Raw genomic sequence first — 23,629 nt, 5'->3', positions numbered from 1 at the left:
TTTCTTACATTATTTTTTATGACTGCAATGGTTACACATATTTGCCACTTAGATGTGGCCGATTGTGGTGGCTGGGTAATGTTTAGTTACCTGGTATTACTATCTATTACTAAATCACTGGATGTTAAAGTGTCTCCTTGTAGCAATGTGTTTTGGTGGAATCATGGCTACATGTAGCATTTCTTTACTTTCAAAATGAATTTGGACAAATCAAGGTTCATATATTGTTATTCTTAACATGTTGACACATGAAGAACGAAATTTGTGACTCGGGTCCAGCAGCGTACAATGAATGGCACTTTTTAATGATAAATAAAGACTAAATAACTGGTAAAATTAGAATACTAATATAAGATATATATAAAATGACACAAAGGTTGGAGTTATACTTAATTTATTCAGTATTTTTTTCATTTTTCAACAGACAAAAATGTAAGGATGAAGTTATTGAATAGTCAAATACACATCCCGTCAACTTCCCCAGTTCACAGTGTCCACACAGTTGATGAGACAGTCATGAGTAAGGCCAGGCTCAAGGTTACTGCTTTGATGTTGAGGCTGACCTTTTATCTCCTCTTACCCTGGAAAGACATGAGTAATAAATCCCTGCTTTTAGGAGGCTTTATTAAATATCACATTTTAAATCTTAGAGCAAATAGTTTTTTGCTGGGCAAATCTGTTGGAAAAACAGGTTCGTCTGGATTCACACAGAAGCAAAAACATCTCATGTTGCAATTTTCATGACTAATTTCTAGCAGCCCATAGAAGAAAATACTGGATCTGTGGGCCATGGGGTTAAAATAATTTTATGCTCCTTTTTAGATTATTCTCAGAGCCAAGATGCTTTTAGAACACAGGTCGAGCTCTGACACTGCTGTGCTATGAGACAACGCTTTGAGGTCTTCCTGCTTCCTACAGGATGTAAGCCCAGAGAGATTGTTTTGGAGTCGGTGATTTTTGAGAGGGCTCACAGAGTAATGAATTCCTCCTCTGGATTTTCCCTGATTGGTTAATGGCCCGCAGACTCGGGGTCCATGCCAATCAACGCAGCAAATCAGCTTAAAGATCGTTTTCAGCGGGGGTGGGAATGATTGGGGATAATCGTGTTTGCGGTTCCAAATAGGGTTCCTGATGGGGCGCTTTGTGTGTAATTGCCGCCTGCCACCGCCAACAATAATAAAAGCTTGTTAAAAATGTGTTTCAGGCCCACACAGAATAATATTAGCCTGTGCTTGATGCTCATGTTGTCTTATAGGAGCACATCACAGAGCCCAGGTTATGGCTGTGTTAATCTTCGACAGAAGAAAATTAGCAATCCACTTAAAATGGGAGAAAATGTATTTGCTTAAAAAAAAGAGATGTGTTTTCTCCCTATGTGACACGGGCGGGGCAGTGGAACCTCCTCATGGTCACAAATTGAATTTTGGGTGTCAGTGTTTTCACTGTCGAAATTCATTGACATCTTTTGCTTTAAGATTATTTTATAGTGTCCTTATGTAATTTGTCTCTGGAGTTGAGGCACTTGTTCTTTATTTTTCAGAAAGTAGCCTGTTAAATATCTGCATATAGAAAGCAAACATGTACACCAATAATTCTTTGAAATTATGTTACTGTCATTATGTTCTGACTAAAGATTAGAGCTCAACTGTATACAGGTAAAATACTGATATCTGCTCAGCAAAATACACTGACACAAGTTTGGTTTGATAAGATTTCTCACCACATTCTTTATTTGGTTATAGTTTGGTTTTAGATGGCATGGAGATGGCTTAAACCTTTAACCTGTGCTGATGAAGACCATGACGTGTGGCTGAAAGCTAAACTAATTGAGTAAACCATGAAATAAGAACAAAATGATTTTTTTCAAAACTGATTTTTCCATCATAGATAATGTACATACAAGCTCAGCAGCTCTTCAGACCGTTTTAGTTTCATTGTTTCGGTTTTACAGCCCACAACTTTACTGTTCTGATTCACTCTCTCAGATCTCATTATTGTTTCCAGCAGTGGCAGACAGCTGTTCTCTGTAAAAATAAATAAATAAATAAAAAGTTCTAATAAACTGACTGTACACTATCTTCCCAGCAGGTAAGAGACAAACTGATGAATATAGTGGAGCAATAGGCAACATTTACCACCAGGAGCTGTAATAATATATGTGTAATATATGTGTGACATTGCTTTGGATGGCCTCCAGTTCTACTGTAAGAAACCCTGGTGTCATTTCTGACCAGGACATGTCCTTTGCCTCACAAATACATAATGAATAAAGAGTGAATAATACTTAATGAGTTTACACCAAAAATTGTCAAATCCCATGTTTATTTATCATCTCCATCACACACAATAAACATAAAATACAGAGCACAGAGGGCTATTAAGTTGTCACATAGTAACAAGACATCCATATAGCTCTTCATCTTTGAAGCTGGACTTTGATGTTCTGCCTTGAACATAAAAACAACGATGAGGGAACTTTTGTTTTCTGAGGCAGAGATGCAGACAGGAATTGAAATTGAAATGTAGATATCAGTGGCGACAGAAAGTAGGCGGCTGAGTCGGTTTCACACCTCTGTGTCGCTCTCCTAAATGTGCTGTGACGGACAGAGAGAGCGAGGCAGAGAGTTCAGATACATAAACTGAGCATCAAACACTGAGGGAGAGTTACATCTATGTTATTCACTCTGCCTTTGCAGCAAATGACGCTGAGTAATGTGGGCGGGTCGCCAGCTGTTTAGGGGAATTATTTGTGACAGGGTAGTGAAGTCAGAAGGTATTGAGAGATGGACTAAAGCATTTTTTTGGTTTTGATAGTTTCATTGGATTCGTCAGTAAGTAAATATAGAACACTGTCAGCCTTATAATTTTAAGTTGTTTAGATATTCATGAGGTTGAAAAAGAAAATTAAAAAATCCACAAAGATGTAATGAATTAGTTATCAGTATCATATCATGCCAACATGTACCTGTCACATTTCATAATGACAGGTTGATTAAAAAAAAATAAATAAATAAAAAAATCCCCCCAAATCTGTGAGTGTAGATGGTTTATTCTTCCTTCAGTGAATCTTTTGTCACAATTTTCACTACAACCTGTTAGTTTAGTCTCAGGATTAAAGGCCCTGAGAAGCTTTCTTTTCTTAACCAGCTTTCAACCGTGAGTGATGGGATCCTATGTGAAAATGCAACAGTTTTGCTTATTTCACTTTAGTGATTTCTGTGTTTGCATTTTTGTTTGTCCTTTTCTTGCTGGAAATCATGATGCCATGTACTTTCATGCACCAGTTTAGGAATGTTTGATTCCAAATCTGATGATAGTTCACAGGATGATTACCCATTTTGTCACGCAGTCAGTCTTATCATGGTTGTTTTTTACATCCATTTGGAAAAGAGATCACATGCAGCTGTTAGGCAGTGGAATCTAAACTGGTCATGTTGCTGCTGTGTCTGAAACATGTTATTTATTATGTGCAAAACCCATTTCAAAATATCTTCTTCATACAGTCCTTTCAGGTGGGATTTTTTTTTTCATGCACTTTACATATCAAATGCATTTAAAGACACTGCTCATTTCACAGGCGTTTAATCACTCTGACCCACTGGATGTAGGCTATAGGTATAAGCCTGTTTACCCTGCCTATAAATTTTGATGAAGATTTGGATCATGCAATCACATCGTTGGTGTAAGTCTTTGCCGTTTTTGAAATGTTTTCTGTGCAGGGAATTAGCCATTTCACTGACATTGCTCACCTCTAAATGTTCCACAAAAACAACTTCCCCTCCAACACTATTCTAAAGGGGCACATTCGTTACATCCTGGGCTCAGCCCCGCCCATGCTGATTGTGATGTGTTTAAAGAAATGTAAACAAATCAAAAAAAAAAAAATGTGTCACTTGTAATTCTTGCAGAATGATAATTATGATATCCATAGAGACTGATTTTAACACTGGCAATTAAAATTCCCACCTTGTGATAAAGAACTGCACTACACAACAACATCATAGTTGGATGTGATCAGAAATGCAACATTTCATCACAAAATACCAGTCTGTGAAGAAAATAACATTAATTTGTGTTTCAACCTGCTCAATCTTTGGCGTTTTCTTTATAGCTTTTTATAAACTGTATAGTAATTGATGATTGCAAATAAAAATGTCAGATGTTGCATCCAGCAGTTTCAGAGTGCTGTCTTTGTTGAAGAGTCCTGTCAGAGACAACGGATACTGGTTAAAGGTAAGTATACAATACAATAACTTTAAAAAGACCTGCAGTTACCTCTGTGACCAGCTGGCAGATAAATCTGTTAAACCTTGTTTTCCTTCACAACATGGAACCAAATGATGTGAGATTTATGGTGTGACAGAATGTCATTAGAGAGGTTAAAACACAGAAGAGAGCTCTTGCCTCTCCCATCTTGTTGCACACAGTTTGGCTTGTAGATGCTTTCTGGATCATTGACTTGATCTTATTCCCAAAGAGTCTGAGATTTTTTTGTTTTGTACTTGGCTGATGATCACCAGTAGTGTCACTAACCTTTGGATCACCCTGGACAGCATCAACATACATTGAAAGTCACATATAATGATGATGCTGCATCACAGACTGAATATCCAGGTAAGACAACATCCTCATAAATAGTCCTGACAGATCAGCATCACAGCAGACTGTTGAAATCACAGAGGCCAAGAAGTCAAAGGTCCTCCACATCAGCTAAATATCCGAGCTCTGTCATTGTTAAGTCTTTCTCATAGTGGTCCAAGAGAGTCCTGGGATTCCTGCTCGTTGGCCAGTATTGTGCGCCCGTTGTCGCTGTAGCTCCGGTTTGGCAGGAAGGACAACCTGAAAGAAAGACGAAATTCTGAAGTAAGCTTTAGCAAAGTCTTTAACTCAACAATTTGTAAGAGTTCATGCAGCCCCAGACTGGAACAAAGTTATGCCTTGCCATCCATAGTCAAATTTTTCATGTATCTAAAACATTTCCAATGTAACAGGAAGAGAAGAAAGAGATAGCGGAAAGAGATAACATCAAATTGGGTTTCGGACACACTTAGGATTTTAAAAGCCTTATTGATTAAGAAAAAAAAACATAAAAACAAATTGATTCATGCATAACAATGGATTTTGCTGGTTTTGCTATCTCACAGCACAACAAAGGACAGGCCGTCACACGCTTACTGGATACACAATAACTAGGTCGACCTATAGATTTTCCTGCTGACCTTGAATTGTAATGTCAGGACCTCTAATGGGCTAGCTATAACAATGACTGGCATGAGAATAAATAAGGGAAAATAAAAACCAATAACAATAAAAAAAAGTGCTTCAAACAGTCAAGTTAAACCAGGATTTTATTGGTATTGTAAAAAAAGGTTAGGAGAAAAGGTTTAGGTCAAAGCAGATGTAGTATCATAGCTCTGCTGGCAGAATGAAGCAGAGAAGATGGTTTCTGTGGAAGGGTCAATGGGAATAGAAGAGGAAGAGGCATGGGAAATGAGAAAAGAGACACTGGGAGCCATTGTCAACATTCCTCACAAAGTGAGTAAGTTCTCTGCAAGGAGGGAAAAATATGACTCTTTCTGAAGAACCCAAGCAGATAATAATAGTTTAAAGTGGCAAAAGAGAATTTGGAGAAAGGAGAATTTGGCATTTGTTTTTGCAGCAATGATTTATTTAAAGTACAAATTTTAATTATGACAACGCAGCAAAAAAGAAAGTATTTAGTGATTTAGTGTGTGTATAGTATATTTTCACTGGTCTGTTTACGACCAACCAGTCTGAGCTCAAGGAAGCTACAGCATCTATTCATTTACAATACGACTAGTTGTTTGCTCATGATGTCGTGGCAGCCACAACCAAGTACCTGTTACTAAAGATAGGCTACTGCCTGTTAGATAGTACAAGTCAAAAAAAAACCATGGTTAAATCATGATACAATCACTGTTAATACATTTGCTTAAAGAGCAACATGTCACCAGCTGAAAACCCATTTTCTGACCTCCAGGGGCTGAAGTTCACACCTTGCTCACATTTTTCTCCAAAACAAAAAATCACACTACAGAATAATTTATAAAGTTTCAAAAATTTTGAACAGTCATAAACAGCAATTTTGTGCAAATCTATCATTGGCCATATTCTATTTTGTGCTTTTCTGTCTTTTGCCGGTGAAATAAAGGCCATGACTCTTTCTTTCTGAAAACGTGTGTCCAAACAATCTAAACACATATTAGAGCAAAGCAAAATCTTGTCTTCATTTGAGAAATGTACATGGAAGTTTTACAAAACCCCTTAAAATACTAAGGTTTACAAGGTTCACACACAAGCAAACACACACCTGAAGGGGAAGCCAGGTGGATCCCTACTGGTAAGTCCCTGTGATTGGCTACTTGTAATTAGATCAGTTATTATGTTGGCCACAGACACACACACACACACACACACACACACACACAGTCCCATGTGGAGGCACGTTCAGGGTGAGGCGGCAATGGGGGAAAGATAAACAGAAATGTTCTGTAACTTCTGCTCCTTTGTTTTGTGTGTTTTCTGTACTGGGAGTGTGTTTACTGTCCAAACACAGCTCTGCCTCTCTGTCCGTCTGTCTCCATCAGTCCATCTGTCTCACAGTCAAATATGAGATTCCCAACATCCATCGGCCATGGGAGGGATCATTATTAGACAATACCATCCTAAAATACTGAGGAGAACATTCAGGAAAACTGGCAACTGGATTACAAATAAACATACAATGATCTGAGGTCAGAAATCTTCCCACGAGCATCCACCACTGTCCTTTATGAATTACAGTTACATAGTTATAGTTATATATAACAAATTTATGTTGGCAAATATGTAATTGCACCCTGACAACATTTTGTTCCAATGCAGTGCAAAGTTCTTATACATGAGGGGGGCTGTTGGACATACAGGCCAGGACTGGAGCCCAGGATTTGATCCGCAATCGATTGATCGGTTTTAAGTATCAATAAGACAATGAGAAATGTTCCAGGAAGATCGCAAACAGGAAAAAGTCAACGCACCCCCCATCGTGCTTCACGTTAGTGTTGTCTGTGTCTCACATTCGCATCGACCACGCTCTTTCTCTGGGGTTCTTCAAGTGCTTTGAGTGGACTAAATATAACCATAAAAATGTCAATCACACTTGAGTTGCTCATTCACTGATATCCATGAGACAGTTTGAAGTTTTTGGCTTTGCCTTAATGCTTCTCACTGGTGGAGATCACATCCGAGACCTACGTTTGATTTTCACTTTTGTTTTACGTGTTTGCACATCCAAGTAACATAAACCCGGATATGTCTATGTCCTGGTTTTTACAAACATAAGTGTGACAGGTTCATTATTTATTGGGCTGTTTAACAGGGACAGTCCACATTAGTAAACATCATTGTAAATGGGCCAGAGTTGCTGTTTCACACCTGTATTCGGTGGATAGATGTAACATATTCATCCTAAAAATGTACAATTAAAACAGTTACTGAAATCAGATATCCTACAAAATGCATACATAATGAGTATGAATGGTTTGTGCATAAGCATTCTTCAATCCCGGTTACTTAGTGGTCTGAAAAACTCAAACGATAGTGGTGGCAAAAGCTTCTCTTTGGAACCTCAAGTCTCAAGTCAGCAGCAAACCTCTGCCGGCAACAGCTGTTCCTACTGCTGTGAGGAAGGTGAGAAGTTCATTGAGTTTGTTTTAATTTAATTGTCAGGCAGAACTTAAATAGATCCTCCTCCAATAGGACTGTTTTTTTTCATCTATTGCTGTTTAACAGGTGAAACAAAACCCTGCTCACCCCAGAGAGCATACATACTTACATACATCGTCTTTGTAGGGACACAGATGAAAACCACATAAATACATTCATGCTTGCATTTAGCATCATTAAATGAATACTTTCCTAAACATTTTGGGGCAAGTTGGATTCAGTTTAATACAGCATCTTGAGACTGATGGATATTTAACTTCACATGTATAGCTTGACCGAAAGGATAATATACCATTTATAGAGCAAAGACGTTGTTTATACTTCTTATCACCACAAATTAATCCACTTTCAGTTGAGATACAGGTCACTTTGCTGAACCTACATATATGGTATTGTTCATAATCAAAACAAGAACATGTTATCCTTAAATCTTATCCATAAGGCCAAAGCAGATGTTTTGACTAGACATATCAGTTGATATACAACACTTAAATACAAACACACTTATATTAGTCCGATAAATGGCACGCACAGCATCTATTCTTGGATGTTGGGTGCAGCAGCACAACGTTTTTAACCACAAGCAGTGTGGCCTCAATTTGGCAAGTCTCATCTATAGCATTAAAAAACTGAAACAGCTATTTTTTCTCCCCATGAGAGAACATTACCAGAGTTTAAAAACAAAAAGGGGGGTGGGCAGTGCTGGAACTTTCCCACAAGTTAAATCAAATCTTATAACATCAGTTTAAGGAACTGCATGGCTGCAACACTTTGTCCAGAGAGAGTTTAGTGGTTAACTCCCACCAGAGCTTTCCCATTTGTGTCTCCTCTAATCCGTCTCACTGTCTGCTTTTTCATTGTCCAGCTGAAAACATGGGAAAAGGTAAGAGGGACTTCTCTTGCAGCACATGCATCTTGGGGATTTTCCATCATTTTGTGCACTTTGTGGGCAGCAAAACATTTTATGAGGCTGTGTCATGTGTCAATTATGATCAAAAAATGAAAACCTCTAGAGAAATGTGACGGTGCATTGTCAGAGAGAGAGAGAGAGAGAGAGAGAGAGAAGAGAAACATCTTGAAGTAGTTTAATCATTTGTCTCATGGGAAGCTTTAAATATGTGGAAAATGTTTGCTTCTATTCTGAGATAATAAGCAGCAACTGAACCTGTATTAAACCAGAGGGGAGAGTGAAATTTTAAACTCTGTGTGAGACTTCCACAACTTTTCTGACACTGTTTATTGTCTGCTGTTTTTAGCATGTGTTTACATCACCTCTTTGTGAAGTAGTTTTTATTGTGGCCGAGCCGACTGGATTCAAACTGCCTTCACAAGACTGTCCTCCTGTAAAAAAAATTTAGCCCATAGGTCGTTTGTGCAGCAGGTTATTATCACCCATAGTTACATTTTGTTGCTAGGCGACATCTAGTGGCCGTAGTAATTATAACAGGAGCAAAGAGAAAAGTGTGGGGATGTCGTATAGAGAGCGACAAATTCCACATTAGGAAAATGTTGGGGTGGATGGATGGGTCTATAAAACACAGAAATATGACAACAGTTTATGTTGTTTCTATTATCCATGACCGCTGGACAAAGCTAACCACGTTGTTATTGTTGTAACCATGACAACAAAGATCAACTAATGTTGAGGAACTCATTATTTTAACCTAAACCAAACCACACAGCTTTAGTGTGTAAACCTAACCAAGTCATGACCGTTATTATAGTAACCATGGTGACGAAGGTAGGTACGCTGCTCCCAGTACAGTCTGCGTGTTTATTATGTATCCAAAATCATCCACTACTCCCTATATAGTCCACTATATAGTGAGTTCGCCACTTTGTAGTGTTGTCTGAAAGTATAGTGAGAATCATGATACCTTATATAGTGGACTCATAGTATCTCACAATGCATCATAAAAAAGTAGTGTACAACTGATGGTCACTAACCAATCAATATATACCATCATGCATTGCGCTCATGGTGAAAGAATGAAAAACTCATGTACTGTCCAAAAGTGTTTTTCAATTTTACTGGTGAGCTCACTCTATAGTCCTCTACATTGAACTCCCTGGATGATGAGTAGGGATGAGTGACTGAGTGTGGACAACCAAGGTCCGTTACGCCTGCCGCTGTGGGGGCACTATTTCAGGAGACACTAAAATGACATATATGGTTGTTCTGGTCAGAGGACTTGTTGGCCTTTACACATACAAGGGAATTACAGAAAAACAAAGCAGATGTAGTTCAGTGTAATTTTATCTTGATTGACTGACTATACCTTCTCTCACAGCTGTATCAGAGGCGTATTGCACCAACACAAACGGAACATTTCCTACTGCTACTGAATCCATCTGGTGAAATACGGGGAGCCTTTTATTGCCCAGCACAAGTCATGTATTCAGCTTACTGTTCATAACTGCAGCTGGTGTCTGTATGCTGCCAGATTTGCTGTTATCTGTCACTTAGTTTGATCTGTGGACGAATTCCAGCCCGAAAAATTGGAACAGTCAATCAAAGCGCACTTCACAAAGCGACATGAGAGAGGGGGGCATATGGCCTCCTTGATTTGATTCTTAAAGGATTGTAGTTCTTCTGGGGAAAGAGGGAGATTTTAACAATTCAGATGAGATTTGAAAATTATACTCTTTTATGTGGTTGTTTGTTTATGTTGGCTGTTTCCTCAACTTCTGGCTGTGTTGTGTGTGGTCTTCTGTTTCAGGCTGTTGATTGTTTTCTGACAGGAAAATAGAGCAATTTTACTTCTTTTTTTAAAAAAAAAAAATGTGAAGTTGTGTCTGATCCATGTATAGAAGTTTAGGATTCATGCATGGTTCAAATATATCTAAAAACGGATCATGCCAAGAAATAATTCAAATGTACTTATTGCCAAAGCAACCTTATCTCATTAAACTTTGCCAACAATGTGCCTGCGTGTCTTCTGTGAGGGTCAAAATCTTACGTACAATTCTGTTGATGCTGTCAAAACCCATGAAAAATTATACTCCAGGCAGCCTTTCATATTTCCACTTGGTGCACCACTTCCAATTACAATACCCTGACTCCTTCCCAGTCACAAAACAATTTCGTTGTCCCGTAAAGTCACTTGCGTGAAAACATCATCTGATCTGTAACATGACCTTAACAGAGATCGGCGTGAGATAGAAGAGAGGTTTGTGTTCCTTTAATTTTGTGCTAATATCTTTTCGAGGACATTAAACAATCAAATTTCACTCTTATCTCCTCACTTTCGCAGCTGAAGTAGTGAGGAGGAGTACTGATGGGGAAGGAAGATAAGGTGTGTTTTCCCACAAGAACACTGAGGAGCAGGGCGGTGGGATGTGGTGGCGCTGCTAGCCTGAACGAACAAGCGAGTCCATGACCGGAGGGGCGCAGTTATAAATGAACCATTGGGGTCATAGATAAAACTGATAATTGCTGAACTAGTTGCTGCTTTTATTCAATCTATTAAATAATCAAGACTTTTCTCTGTCTTCACACTCACGTCAGTGCTCACCCATGTGTCAATGCACACACATAGGAAGAAAACAAATACAGACTGCAGCATTGCTTGGACAACTCCAGTACCTGAGGGAAATGAGCTAATTACAGCAGCATGAATTCATTCTTATACACAGGAATCTGGGCCAGTAAGACTTCAGTGTTTCTAGAACAACACATATGTTGGACAGAAGTGGAAGTTGAAGGATTCCTCATGGGACCTGAAATCCAAGCACTACTTGGTGAATGATAAAGCTCTGTTGCTGGAAAATTCATCAATAAGTGAGTGATTATTATTACTATGATTGGCTTGATCTATTTGTTCCGATTTAGGAGCACCTGAACTGACCTGAACTGTGCGGACATTCGATCCTACGAATACAACAAAGACTTAAACAGAAGACACAAGAAGTGGAAGTGTAACCACTCTGCAAGAAAATATGAGCTCTCCCCATGGTAGACAAAAGTATCAACCTGCAATATATTACTTAGATTTTTTTTTTAGTTTTTGTTTTGACATGTAAGATTAGGGACATAATACAGACCACTGGACCTGATTAATAATACAATACAGGCTTTTAAAGACCCAGATTTTTACTTTTCGCTTTTCTACACACTGCTATAAACAATGTGACTTCCTCCCTCCTTATCTGAAATTTCTTACTGGTGGTAAAAGCATAACATATCTGCTGCTCGCATCCTAGTTCCATCTTATTTCAGAGGCCCACATTTCTGTCAAAACCTTCTGTCTTTCCAAATCGAAGAGTAGAATCTGACACCACACGCTGAAACATCGAGGGGCACAACAGAACGTCTACTTATAAATGTACACTGCACTACAATCAATCAAAAAAGCTGTGGATAAACGAACTTTCACAGTCTGCTCCTCGGTTTCCCTCGGCCTCCTGTCTCCAGCCCCTGCTCACTTCTCCCAGGCCATGGTTATCCCTTCATCTCCCCAGACCTGCCATTCACCATCTGCCCACCAGATGTCCCCGGACTTTCTTCCTCACTCCAACTCCACTTGCTCACCTGTTTATTATTTGCGACCACCTGAGCTTCCCTGCTCTCACACAATTGTTCCCAGTTCCCTCATCACCCACAGTCACTATTTATCACCAGCTCCTTGTTGGTTTGTCTGATTATGTTCCCGACTTCACTGCATCAGCCCTCTGTGTGTTTGGGTCCTCCCTCCCTCCCTCTCTTCTTGTGCTGTTATCAGCAAATGTGACACATATAATGGAATCCAAAAAATCTAAAAGTGATGAAAAGGTCTCATAAGTATGATTATAGTTTATGCTCGAATCACTTTGGTGGAATTATGTGTAAAGCCTCATGCCTGAAACTCATTAAATTGATATTTCAAGACAGTGACAGAGGATGCCGAGGGTCTTGAGCCAGATTCATTTTTCCTCTAACATCAAAACACAATCTGAGAAACCTAAGACAATCAAGTTGAGTGTTTATAAAACAACAAAAACAACAAACTGTGACAGTCACCAGCTGAGCCACGAATGCCACACCGGCATCCTGTGGCCCCTTTATGAGCATGAACTGGGTTTCTAGGCCATGAGCGGTTGAATGTGCAGCCATTTTAAAGAAATGCTTTCACGCAGTGAGCTGAAACCACCACACAACAGTCTTCATTATATATATAACACATCATTTTCATTTGCATCATATTGTCAGGTATTATGTTGACTTTGTGATTTTATCACGCTGGTTAAACTGAGAACTCTCTCTCTCTCTCTCTCTCTCTCTAATTACGTGTTTTAAAAGTCCATGTATGAGAGCTGAATGATATTTCAATTATATTTTTAAATGAAAATAAAATGCCAATTACAATCTCACAAAATGAGAACAAAAAAAAGTTGAAATCATATAGCACTTTACATAGCAACACAGTTCACTGGGATGATCCGTTTAATTATTCACTGTGGTTTTGCTTATGCTATATGCCAATACTGGCTTTCTTATAATGGATGTGATGTTACTTTTCTCCATACCACTCAGCTCCAGTGCTGTCTCTGTGTGTCTGTGCAGACTCCCATCACATGCCAAGCACTGGCTTTAAGAAAACAGAGAAAATCCCCTCCTTTCTCCAAACAGAGCTTGTTTTATTAGAGAAGAAAGAAAATGATTTCATCTGACGGAGTTTTGGGCCCAATCTCCCCCCATCCCATTGAGGTTAAACCAGCTCAATTCCTGCTCAAAGATGGGCTGCCTGATACTGAAACGCTGCTCTATTTTAGACCATGTATGTCTCTCTCTCTCTCTCTATTATCTCATTTATCGCTTATTTGCATATTTTTACATTATTTTTTCTTATATTAAGTCTTAACCACCCATTAAACCTAACTTTATCTTGTGACTGGCAAATTATTAGTGAATAAAGAATTAGTTTAGCAAGCTGGTCTCACTGGTGAAGTTAGGTGATTAGATGAAGAGCTGCATGGGTAACACTTATGTAAGTAAGCATGTATAAGTAATATGTAAATAAATGGTTTATAACACACTATAATTTAATTACAGGCAGCTATAAGACATTGTCTTTTCCATGAAACTTCTCCAGCTGAGATTCAGTCAGCCTTTCTCATTGATTCAGAAATCCAATCGCTACATCTATTTATACATGAGAGTGACAGCTGTTTTTATTTAATAAAACGCAATTAAAACAAAACAGAAGTGATCGACATGCAGCCGTGTCCAGAGTTTTATCTGGCTGTACCACAAATGTTGGACCGAGCTCTAAGGACTGCAGAGCCACTGGGCGATTACTACACCTCAGACAATAAAACATCCCCCTATCTTTCTGTCAATCAAACACACACACAATCACACTCACATGCAAACACACAGCCTTGTCAGTCGCTATAACTTAAGTAAGAAAAACATGTCCAGATTCAATCTTGGCAAAAGCTGAAACCGTTGGAAGCTGTCTACAGCCAAAATCTATCTCGAAAGCAGCAGAAGAACAACATCAGCGCTGATGGATTATGGCAGATCTGACAGGGACAGAGGAGGCACGTCGCTTCGAAGCCGCCCATCATCTTTCATTGTCCTATCTCAGGGTGCATTCGCACTCTCTGCAGATGGTTTGTGTGCAGCTCATTTCTGATGGGATCCTAATCTACCCTGCTTTCTGCAGGTCATTGCTTCTGTAACCACAGTTTCAAGTGGCAAAAAAGAGAGAGTTGTGAATCTGTCACATTAACTTCATTTTCAGTTTTGTCCCAGATTCCTGAGACTTTTCTACATGTGGGAGACAGAGCCAGAAAAAAAAATGCATTTGGCATGCTCTCTCTTATCTAAGTGAAACATGATGAAATAAAAGCCAATAAATCAAAAACATTTACAGAGGCTGTGAATCAGAGTTAAACACAAAAATATCACAGGCTTCGAATCTGCAAAATCTAAATTTAGAGTGCAGCCAGTTGTTTTTAAAACTGAGTCTGTGAAAACTCTCTCAGCACAGCAACCATAACTGAATAAATTTGACTTTATTATACAATATACTGAGTTAACCATTATTTGAAAATACCACTGTCTATTAAAAAAAAGACTGATGAAGTGATGATTTCATAAAAAGAAGTAACTCTTTATATTTGATGTCATATTAGTGTCAGTTTTCATTTTTGCTTCAAACATATGGACATTTTTCCCTAATGACGTGCTATTCCTACTACATACTACTATACATTTATTTAGGATTAAAGGCTGTCAGATGTAATTCTGTCTTATTTGTCAAATACAAGAGAGTGAAAACAGTTTGTGGCCCAGCTGAAGATGAATCTGTGAGGTCAGAAAAACCGTTCATTATTTTCTCCTACCTGCTCGCTGTTGCTAAGGAAACACAAAAGTAGAAAAACAAAAGTAGCAAAACAATTATTGACAAAAACTTTCTAAATGTCTGGTTTGTTTGAGGGCTGGCAGCACACAGAAAACTGCAGAAAAACAGCTTAGAGTCTGGGAGAAGAAAATAAATAAGAAGTACACTTTCTCTCCTGATGTGCTTTTTAGCCTAATGCATGACCACGGAGTCGAGCAGCTCAGCGGTCAACAGCAGAGGGCTGAAGCGAAACTCTGCTGTGTGAATGTGTGTGACAGTGTGAGAGGCAGGCTGTAGCGGAAATACACCATCCAACGTCTCTGAAATACACAGGACAGAGAAACAAAAACAGGAAAAATTAACACCATTTGAACATCATGCACCATGAGGTGAGGCAGTGTAATGAAGGAAGTATGACACATGCTAATCAGATTTGTGAAGTGACCTCGTTTGGCTTCGTTCTCAGTCAAACTCACCTTATGCAGGTCACTGCCAGCTTTGTGGTTACATTCAAGACAGTTATGAGGAACAACTTTTATCAAAGTAAAATCAAAGTGAAATATGGCAGTGCATCTAAAAAAATATATATATATATGTACAGTTTATTTGAAGACATAATACTATTCTCATTTCCTACAGAAGCATTTAACAAACTGCATCTCCTCACCTCTGCCATACTGCACCTCTGGAATTATGTTTATGTACTATTTTGCATTAGAGATTTCATTTAGGTTAAAACCAACAACATTGTGTGTGTGGCAAATGAAAAATAGCCAAGGATTGGGCATGGCTAGGCAAATCAAACAACACATTTGAATAAAACCACTTACTATGTTTGGGTTGTTGGATTATGGACTTCTGCACACTAACTTTTCATTGACTTGTACAATCATCTAGCTCCTACGGTGGCCCTGATCGTTCTTCACGTTACCCAAAAGCTACTTATTGGAAATCCTTGAGCAAATTAACTCACTTTTTCCAGCTTTAAGCTAATTGCTACCATCAGTGTGCTAACAATGGCAACAATGTGATATTAGGCATTTATAATATTTTAGTGTGTTAGCATGCTAACATTTGTTAATTAGCTAGCGTTAAACTCAAAGTACAGCTGAGGCAGATGGGAATGTTATCAGTTCTACAGGTATTTTGCAACAAACCATATTAAAATGTTGACTTGATGAAGGCGATTAATATACTGAAGGGTTCCCCAAAGTTATCACAATTCATTCCATGAGCCACATGACTGAACCAGCTTACATAGCAATCCATCCAATAGTTGTTGAGACTTTTCACACAAAACCTCACAAAAAAAGTCACCAAAGTCATTAGGCTCCTCCCTGGGCACCTTGAAAGTCTGCACAAAATGTCATGGCAATCTATCAAATAGTTGTCAAGACATGTTATCATAAGCCAAAAAGGTCCACTACAGAAAATCTCATGGAATCACCAATGTCAGGTCTCAGTTATACTGGCTTGCAGACGCTTACACGGACAGCTGCAGACACTACCAACGTGTACTTCCTTTCATTTCTACTCCATACATGCACAGTAAATCGTCATCTACGAATACACATATCCACTATGAATCAAATCAAAATGGCGACATCTTGCAGAACAGCTGCTCTGTCTGCTGTACTTATTCTTTTAAAGGTGAATTGTAGAGGTGAGAGTAGCAGCCGCTCTCCTCACACAACCTCTATTCAAACTCAACAACCACGTTTGCGTTTCAGCTCATGGGCGGTTGGTATCCTTGTAGCAAAGAGGCAACAAAGAGTTACACCCTGTGATGACAAAATTTATGTCACACGGACCCTAATGGACCATAAATGTCTGTATCAAAATTAATGGCAATCCATCTAATGACTGCTGAGATATTTCATCCCAGACCAAAGTGGTGGACTGACCATGCTGTCTGCATGGTGGAAAATACCTGCAGCAACCCTGCAGTTTTCATGTGTCTGCTTGTCCAGCTGTGACACAACTATACTGCGAACAAAACAGAGTGCAAAGTCTGTAAAACAAGGGTAACGCAGATGGTTCAACCAATGACGTAATCAGACATCTTCAGTGTTGCAAGCTGCACATCACTGTGCGGATTATCACTCTGCAGGTGGAGCATCAAGTGCAGAAGAAAGTCTTAAGTTACAACAAAACATCTAAGAACAATGTTTATGTACCTGACGCTACTAAAACAACAATTAAAAATGGCAGCATGTGATCAAATTTCTTCCTCGCCAATGCTCACAGGAATATCCTTTGGACAGTATACTCATCTAACTACAAATCAAACTTTTGGTGAGAAATCCAAGGTAAGGTGTCAATATAATATTTAAACATGGAACCCCAGACAACTGGAGTGAAAGCAGCACTTAGTTGTGGATGTCTTCTTTTTTTTCGACAGGGATCATTTCTGCCACTGGGACAGTGTCCTTTAAATCCCGTTTTTTTGCGTCCTTATTTCTGGACTCTGGACTTTTTCACTGCAGTCTTTCTCAGAACAGTGTCTTCCACATCATTTATCCGACTGTACATTTTACAACCTGTAAAACACAGAGCAACAAGCTACCAGGCATCCTCTGCAATCAGAGGGAGACAGTTTATAGTTAATAAAGCAACGAGGGGCAGTAAAGTCATATTTAATGTTTGGCATACAGGGAGAGGCTACTGAAGCTCTAACTGAGAACACAATGTCCAAACAGTTCCCTAGGAATCAATTTAACTGAATTGAACTGAATTAAATCTTCATTGCTCCTTCAGGGGACACTTTCTCTGCAGATGGAGTTTAAAGTAAAAACACATGATCAGCACAATAAAAACAAATGAACAAACAAATCCTAAGAATGCCCGAGCCGCATCCACAAATTTAATATCAGCTCTGCACAATGTACATGCTCACTGGCTGCGTTTTATGTCAGATTTAAATTGAGCCTTGGTATCATGTGTATCAGATGCACGTCCATTATTCTTCTCTCTTCTGGGCATAACAGAGAAATGTGAAGTATGTGATTCACCTGGAGCTAAAACAAGGTCAGCAGTTAAAGATTGACAAGAGACAAGAGAAATGGCAACTACATCACCACAGAAACTCAACTGCACTAAAGTTGAACAAATACTCCATAGTGACATATGGGAGTCTGACACAAGTCACACACACACACACACACATACATGCACACAAAAACACCTGAAATTCATGTGAATGTGATTTACACCAACTACAGGAAATAATCATAAAAAACTAGAAATACCACCTCCTCCATTAATGATGTCACAATGGATTTGACCTTTGACCATTTGGATATAAAAAGTTTTCACTTCATTTTATCCTTATAGACATTTGAGTAAAATTGTGCCATTTAATTGTGTAATTATTATGTAATTACATTTGACCACCAAAATCTAATCAGTATATCCTTGAGTCCTAATGAATGTTTTTGCCAAATTTGGAGAAGTTCCCTCAAATCTTTATTGAGATATAGCGTTCACGAGAATGGGACAGACGGACGGATAACCTGAAAATCCAATTCAATTAAATTCAATTTTATTTGTATAGCGCCAAATCATAATATAAAAAAACATGCCTCTAACTCTGGCTGTCGCTGGCGCAGAGGCATAAAAACACAGAGGTTTATGAGATGCACAGGATTGCTCAAGTGAAGCAGAAAGAAAGAATTTTTGTCAGTTTCGACTTGTGCGGTAAATAAGCTGCTCACGACTCGTGCAAAATGCAAGAAAACCGACATTTCATCATTTGGACAGTTTACGGGTGTGATCTTACTCTTGTGTTGTTGGTGACATAAGTTGGAAAAGATGTTGAGTAAACAAGCTTTAGTAATTCAGAATAGAGTTTGAGCGTGCTCACAGAACGATGGGAAAATGTGATAGTGTGAGTGCTCTGAAGCCCTGTCAGAGGCCTGGCAACAGATCTGATGCAAAGCTCTATCCTAACATGTCAACACCGAAATGAAGTTTGGGCTTATTTTCCTGCTCATTGTTGTTTTTTTCGTGGTGTCTCTCTGTCAGGCCAACAGTCATCTGAGGTGAAGTCCTGCAGAAGATTTAAATCACTTTGTCTGATGAAGTCTGTGAAATCAAGTTTATGACAGCTTGTGACAGGGTGTTCCGAATCTTCCTTTTCATTTCCTTATTTTACATAATTCCTCATTATTTTTTGCAGATGCATGAAAGTTCACAATAGATTTCTGGATTTTTAGATTTCTGGATTGGTGCTTGGTTGCTCCACATTTTGACTGGCTGCTTAGTTTTAAATATCCTTAATACCTTGTGCTGTGTACGATACTCTGCATTAGGCTTATGTTGATTGGCACATTGACACATACACCATTGTTTGTTTATTTATTTATCTTTTTTGATCAGCAATAATCAGCTGTTAATCAGCATGAGTGATTCTTCTCCTTAATCTAAAGTAACCTGTTTGCAATCCCTTGTCCATCTGTCAGTCCTGACAAAACCCAGTATCTCCATCCTCCATATCTATGGGGCTACTGCTTGGTTCTAGTAATTGTGTGTGTCCACTCTAATAACACGAACAATGGTTACATCTGGCATAACGAAACAATAGAACAGAAATAGAATTCATCCATCAATTTCAATAATTACACCTTTGTTTTTCCAACTCAAAATGTTTCCCATGAAAAAGGCCTTAATGCACTTAATCCTTTACTGTACTGTGTTTTACTATATCTGTTAGCACAAGATATTGTTTTGTTTTTACTTTCTTTTTCTCTTTTTGTTATTCGTCATCTGTCGGGAGCAGCTGCAGTCCACCTCACTATGGCACTGAGTGGGATAAGGATTCATGAATTCTGTTTTAAAATGAATCCAGCTCTGAGTCTGAGTTTCACCCAGAAGGTCCTTACTGCCCAAAATCATATTTAAAGAAAAGAAACAAAACAAGCCTTTGTCCCTCTCAGAAAATAGACTGCCTTAATTGAATTTCAAAGAGCTGATTTGCCCAGGTGGGTCCATTCTATGGTCCAATTTGTCACCAGGGAAACTGTGTTTCTATCGCAGAGTAGAGCGAAGCCATAGATGGATGGAGAGACTGAGGGAGAGATGAGTTTCATTTAGAATCACAGATGAGTTCAGAAAATCCAAACAAAGTCAAAAACCAAGGAGGACGAGGCACCACAGCCGCTAATGTCCTCAGCACAAAGTGGAACAGGAACCAATCAGGACAACAGTCTGGGTTTTGACATAGTGTCTGATTATGTTGCTTATTCATTATAATATAGATGTGACAGTTTCTCATGTTTTATTCTCCCACTTTTCCTCCATTTTTTAGGCTGTAAATTTGACAATAAACATTCTTCCTGTTTTTTAAGACAGGCAGAGACACCCTGGCAATCCAGTGACCAGAAGAGACACACTGTGTTTCATCTTGCTAAAGAGCGAGAGAAAGAAAAAGATGGCAAGTAGCAGGCTAGAAATGAAAGGAAAAGAAAGGTGATTATAGAAATGAGACAAACATTTCACACCACTGTCCAAAAAAAAAAAATAATTAAAGAAACAAAAGATAAAAATCTTCCGAGTGAAAAAAGACAGCGAGAACAGAGAGGAGCAGCTGGAGAACTTTAGGTTTCAATCAAACAATAATAAATCATACAGGTCTCATAATAAATCACAGACTGGGGTGTTTACACTTCTCCAGCCTGTCTGTCTAAACTAAGTATCTGTGGTCAATAAAAAATGCTCTCTTCCACCAGTGGCCTGCTTCTCATTCATACATTTATACACCTGCAAAACCTGCAGCCTGCACAAGCACAGTCTGAACAGGAGGAGCTGGGGCTTAACCACATAATCACCATGGTTCAGCTTCTTCATGATATGACATTGTAGTGTCATAGTACAGTCAAACACTTCAAATGATGTGATTGATCAACCATCTAACAGTGAGTTACCTCCCACAATGAAACCATGCATCCTCAACCCAGATGGACAGATCTTTATAACACAGTTTTAAAAAGTAAATGTTAAAGAAAGCTTTTTAATGGCTAAGACCTACAGCCCTGAAAACTGACCTTCCCTTTGCTTGTGAGGATTTGTGACTTGACTTGGACTGAAAAGATTTAAAATAGCTCTGTCTCTTATTCATCTTATGATCTACAATTGTTACTCGCATATTAGAAGAGCACTCCAGTTAATCAGCACGTGAATTATTGAGTTATGGCCAAAAACGTGTTTTGTGAGGTCACAGTGACCTTGACCTTTGACTTTTGATCATCAAAATCTGATCAGTTCATCCTTGAGTTCAAATGAACGTTTGTACCAAATTTAAAGAAATTCCTTCAAGGTGTTATTGAGATACGGACGGACAGCTTGAAAGTATCATGCCTCTGGCCATGTCGGTCGCTGTCATGGAGGCATGAAAAATGTAATCGTGAAAATCAAAGCTGCAGAGGCAAAAATACCCCAATTTTTAGTCCATGGTATAGGCAAAACTCCAAAAATCCTGTCTCTAACATTTCCCATAATGCAACTTGGTAGCATCTTCTTTTTTGGCCCTGCCTCCAAACCCCACACCAGAAGTTTCTAACACAGCTTTTCTGTTGAGTATTGTAGTCTCCAAGCCCAACTGAAATAAATTAATTCCAGTGTGTTTGATGGGTTTACTGGTTTTATCATTTTAGTATTTCAGTGGTTTTATCATTTTTCTTCTTCCCATGCTGAATCCTTATGCACTGACGTAATTTCCCTAAATGGAGCTGAAAGTTTCATCTTATCTCAATAATCAAAACAGAAACACACAGAATGAAAAAAACAGAAGAGATCCATACATTGATTGAGCTCGGCAGCACGTGCTTGAATCAAAGAGCCACACACCACAGGAGAGATTTCAAATTCTGCTGGTTTCAGATCACTTACCAGCTGCACTTTGCTCTGTTATTGATGCCAGATAGTTGAATCACATAACAATCACACTGAATATACACAGCTGATAACAGTGCTCGGCTGTATTTCTGGAATTCAACAGGACTTGTGATCTCAACACAGAGCTGAAGATGAACTCAGGACAGATCACACTGAACCTCATTAAGTGCTGCAGAAAGAGTTTGAAATTCTGAGTTGCAGCATGTTACTTTTCTCACCAGACTTTTGGGAGGAACAAGTTTTCATAATAGCACTTTGGCAATATCGATTAAAAAAAATAAAATAAAAATAGTTTAGTTGTACTGGTTTGCATGTAAAAGGTAGACAGCTAATGATCTGTGCACATCACGCTTAGTTTGTACTTTAATTTTTGAGTTCAAGCTCACACATGCAGACCGTAGTGCTTTAGGGACTGATGTCAGCTGCTTGGAAAGAGGTGAAGATTGCACGACACATGACATGATGAACAGTCATGCGCGTGGATACAACATTTATGGTTCTGTGTATGTTCATCAAGTCACATAAATGTTTTGCAGGCTTGCAATAAAAAAAAAAAGTTTATTATTACATTAGCACACAGATATGAGAGTGGAATCAATCTTCTCATCTAACGCTGTAGGAAAGTAAATAAATGTTGAAGTTTTCCTGTAATTGCTTGTTGATCGTTCTACAGTAATAACCCAGCCAGCAAGTGATGCACTGATCCGATACCACCTAATGTATTAAAAAAACTTTATAGTTGTGCACCTGGATAAAAAGAGATTTTTCACGGAAGTCAATTTTTCTTTGCTGCTCTTGAACTGTAGCCTAAGTTGTCCTGTGCAGCCACTAGCAACTACAGTTTGAAAGTGTTGAAGAATTCATTTCTGGTAAATAGCGTAATGGCTTTAATTTATAGGAGTGGCACCAGTGTCAGGACATAGCCATAGTGTAGGAATTATTTTTAAATCAGATTTTAATCTTTTTTGACAGTTAAATGAGATGATCAAAGAAAGATTCTATGGCATTCATGTGTCTGGTCATGTTTTACAAAGGGTTTAACCTGAGCCATGCCATACAACAATGACAGCAATCACATCACATCATAAAAGTTAGTAGCATACAGCTGTTGAAATAATTTTCCAATATACTGGTATCAGAGTGGTACTACATACTGGCTGGGAAGTAAAAAATGGTATTGGAACATCTCTATTTGAAACCGCTGACATTTAAACTCTCCTCTTGTCTTCTGTAGTTAATCAGTGATAAAGCACAACCTTGACAATAGCATCAATATCTCGATTTCACTTTTTTTAGGATTATATGCTGATTTTGGACTGAATACATTTCTGGCAACTATGCAACAGCTGTTCTTAACTAAGTCATTAAAGGTGCAATTGGCTTAACCGCAAGCATCAAACCCTTTCAGCCTGGACTGTTTTACCTGAAAAAGAGCCATCTTTAATCAACTGACACTGAACATAAATACAAGCCTAACAAAACTTGATGTTTACTGTTCTTTAGTCCACCTTCACCCACTGTCAGATTAGCAATATCAAACAATCCTTGACCATCAGTTTGTCAGTTTGTCAGATTCATGTAAATGTAGCCAGAAGTAAACTTGGCCAATGTAATTATGCTTTACCAGATCGCCAACAGTGAACAAGACTAAAATTCAGTAAAACAAAGTTGTACAGCATCTTCTG

At 38.6% G+C, this 23,629-nt stretch overlaps 1 protein-coding gene across 2 annotated transcripts in view; it reads right to left on the bottom strand.

Annotated features, from left to right (window-relative positions):
* Positions 1 to 2,276: 2,276 nt before the first annotated feature.
* The window catches only part of LOC139611715 (5-hydroxytryptamine receptor 4), a 45,023-nt gene continuing 23,670 nt past the window's right edge, over positions 2,277 to 23,629 (bottom strand). For both annotated transcript variants that reach the window (XM_071466586.1, XM_071466587.1), the window contains exon 7: positions 2,277 to 4,839. In XM_071466586.1, the coding sequence (XP_071322687.1) occupies positions 4,746 to 4,839 (94 nt within the window). In that variant the 3' untranslated portion in view covers positions 2,277 to 4,745. The remainder of the gene's footprint in view (positions 4,840 to 23,629) is intronic.

Source organism: Trachinotus anak, unplaced genomic scaffold, assembly GCF_046630095.1.
Source record: "Trachinotus anak isolate AG129_WGS33_773 ecotype Australia unplaced genomic scaffold, CSIRO_AGI_Tana_v1 ptg000028l, whole genome shotgun sequence".
Lineage (NCBI taxonomy): Eukaryota > Metazoa > Chordata > Actinopteri > Carangiformes > Carangidae > Trachinotus > Trachinotus anak.
The sequence above is the reverse complement of the archived record's forward strand: the minus strand, read 5'-3'. Positions and strand labels throughout refer to the sequence as shown.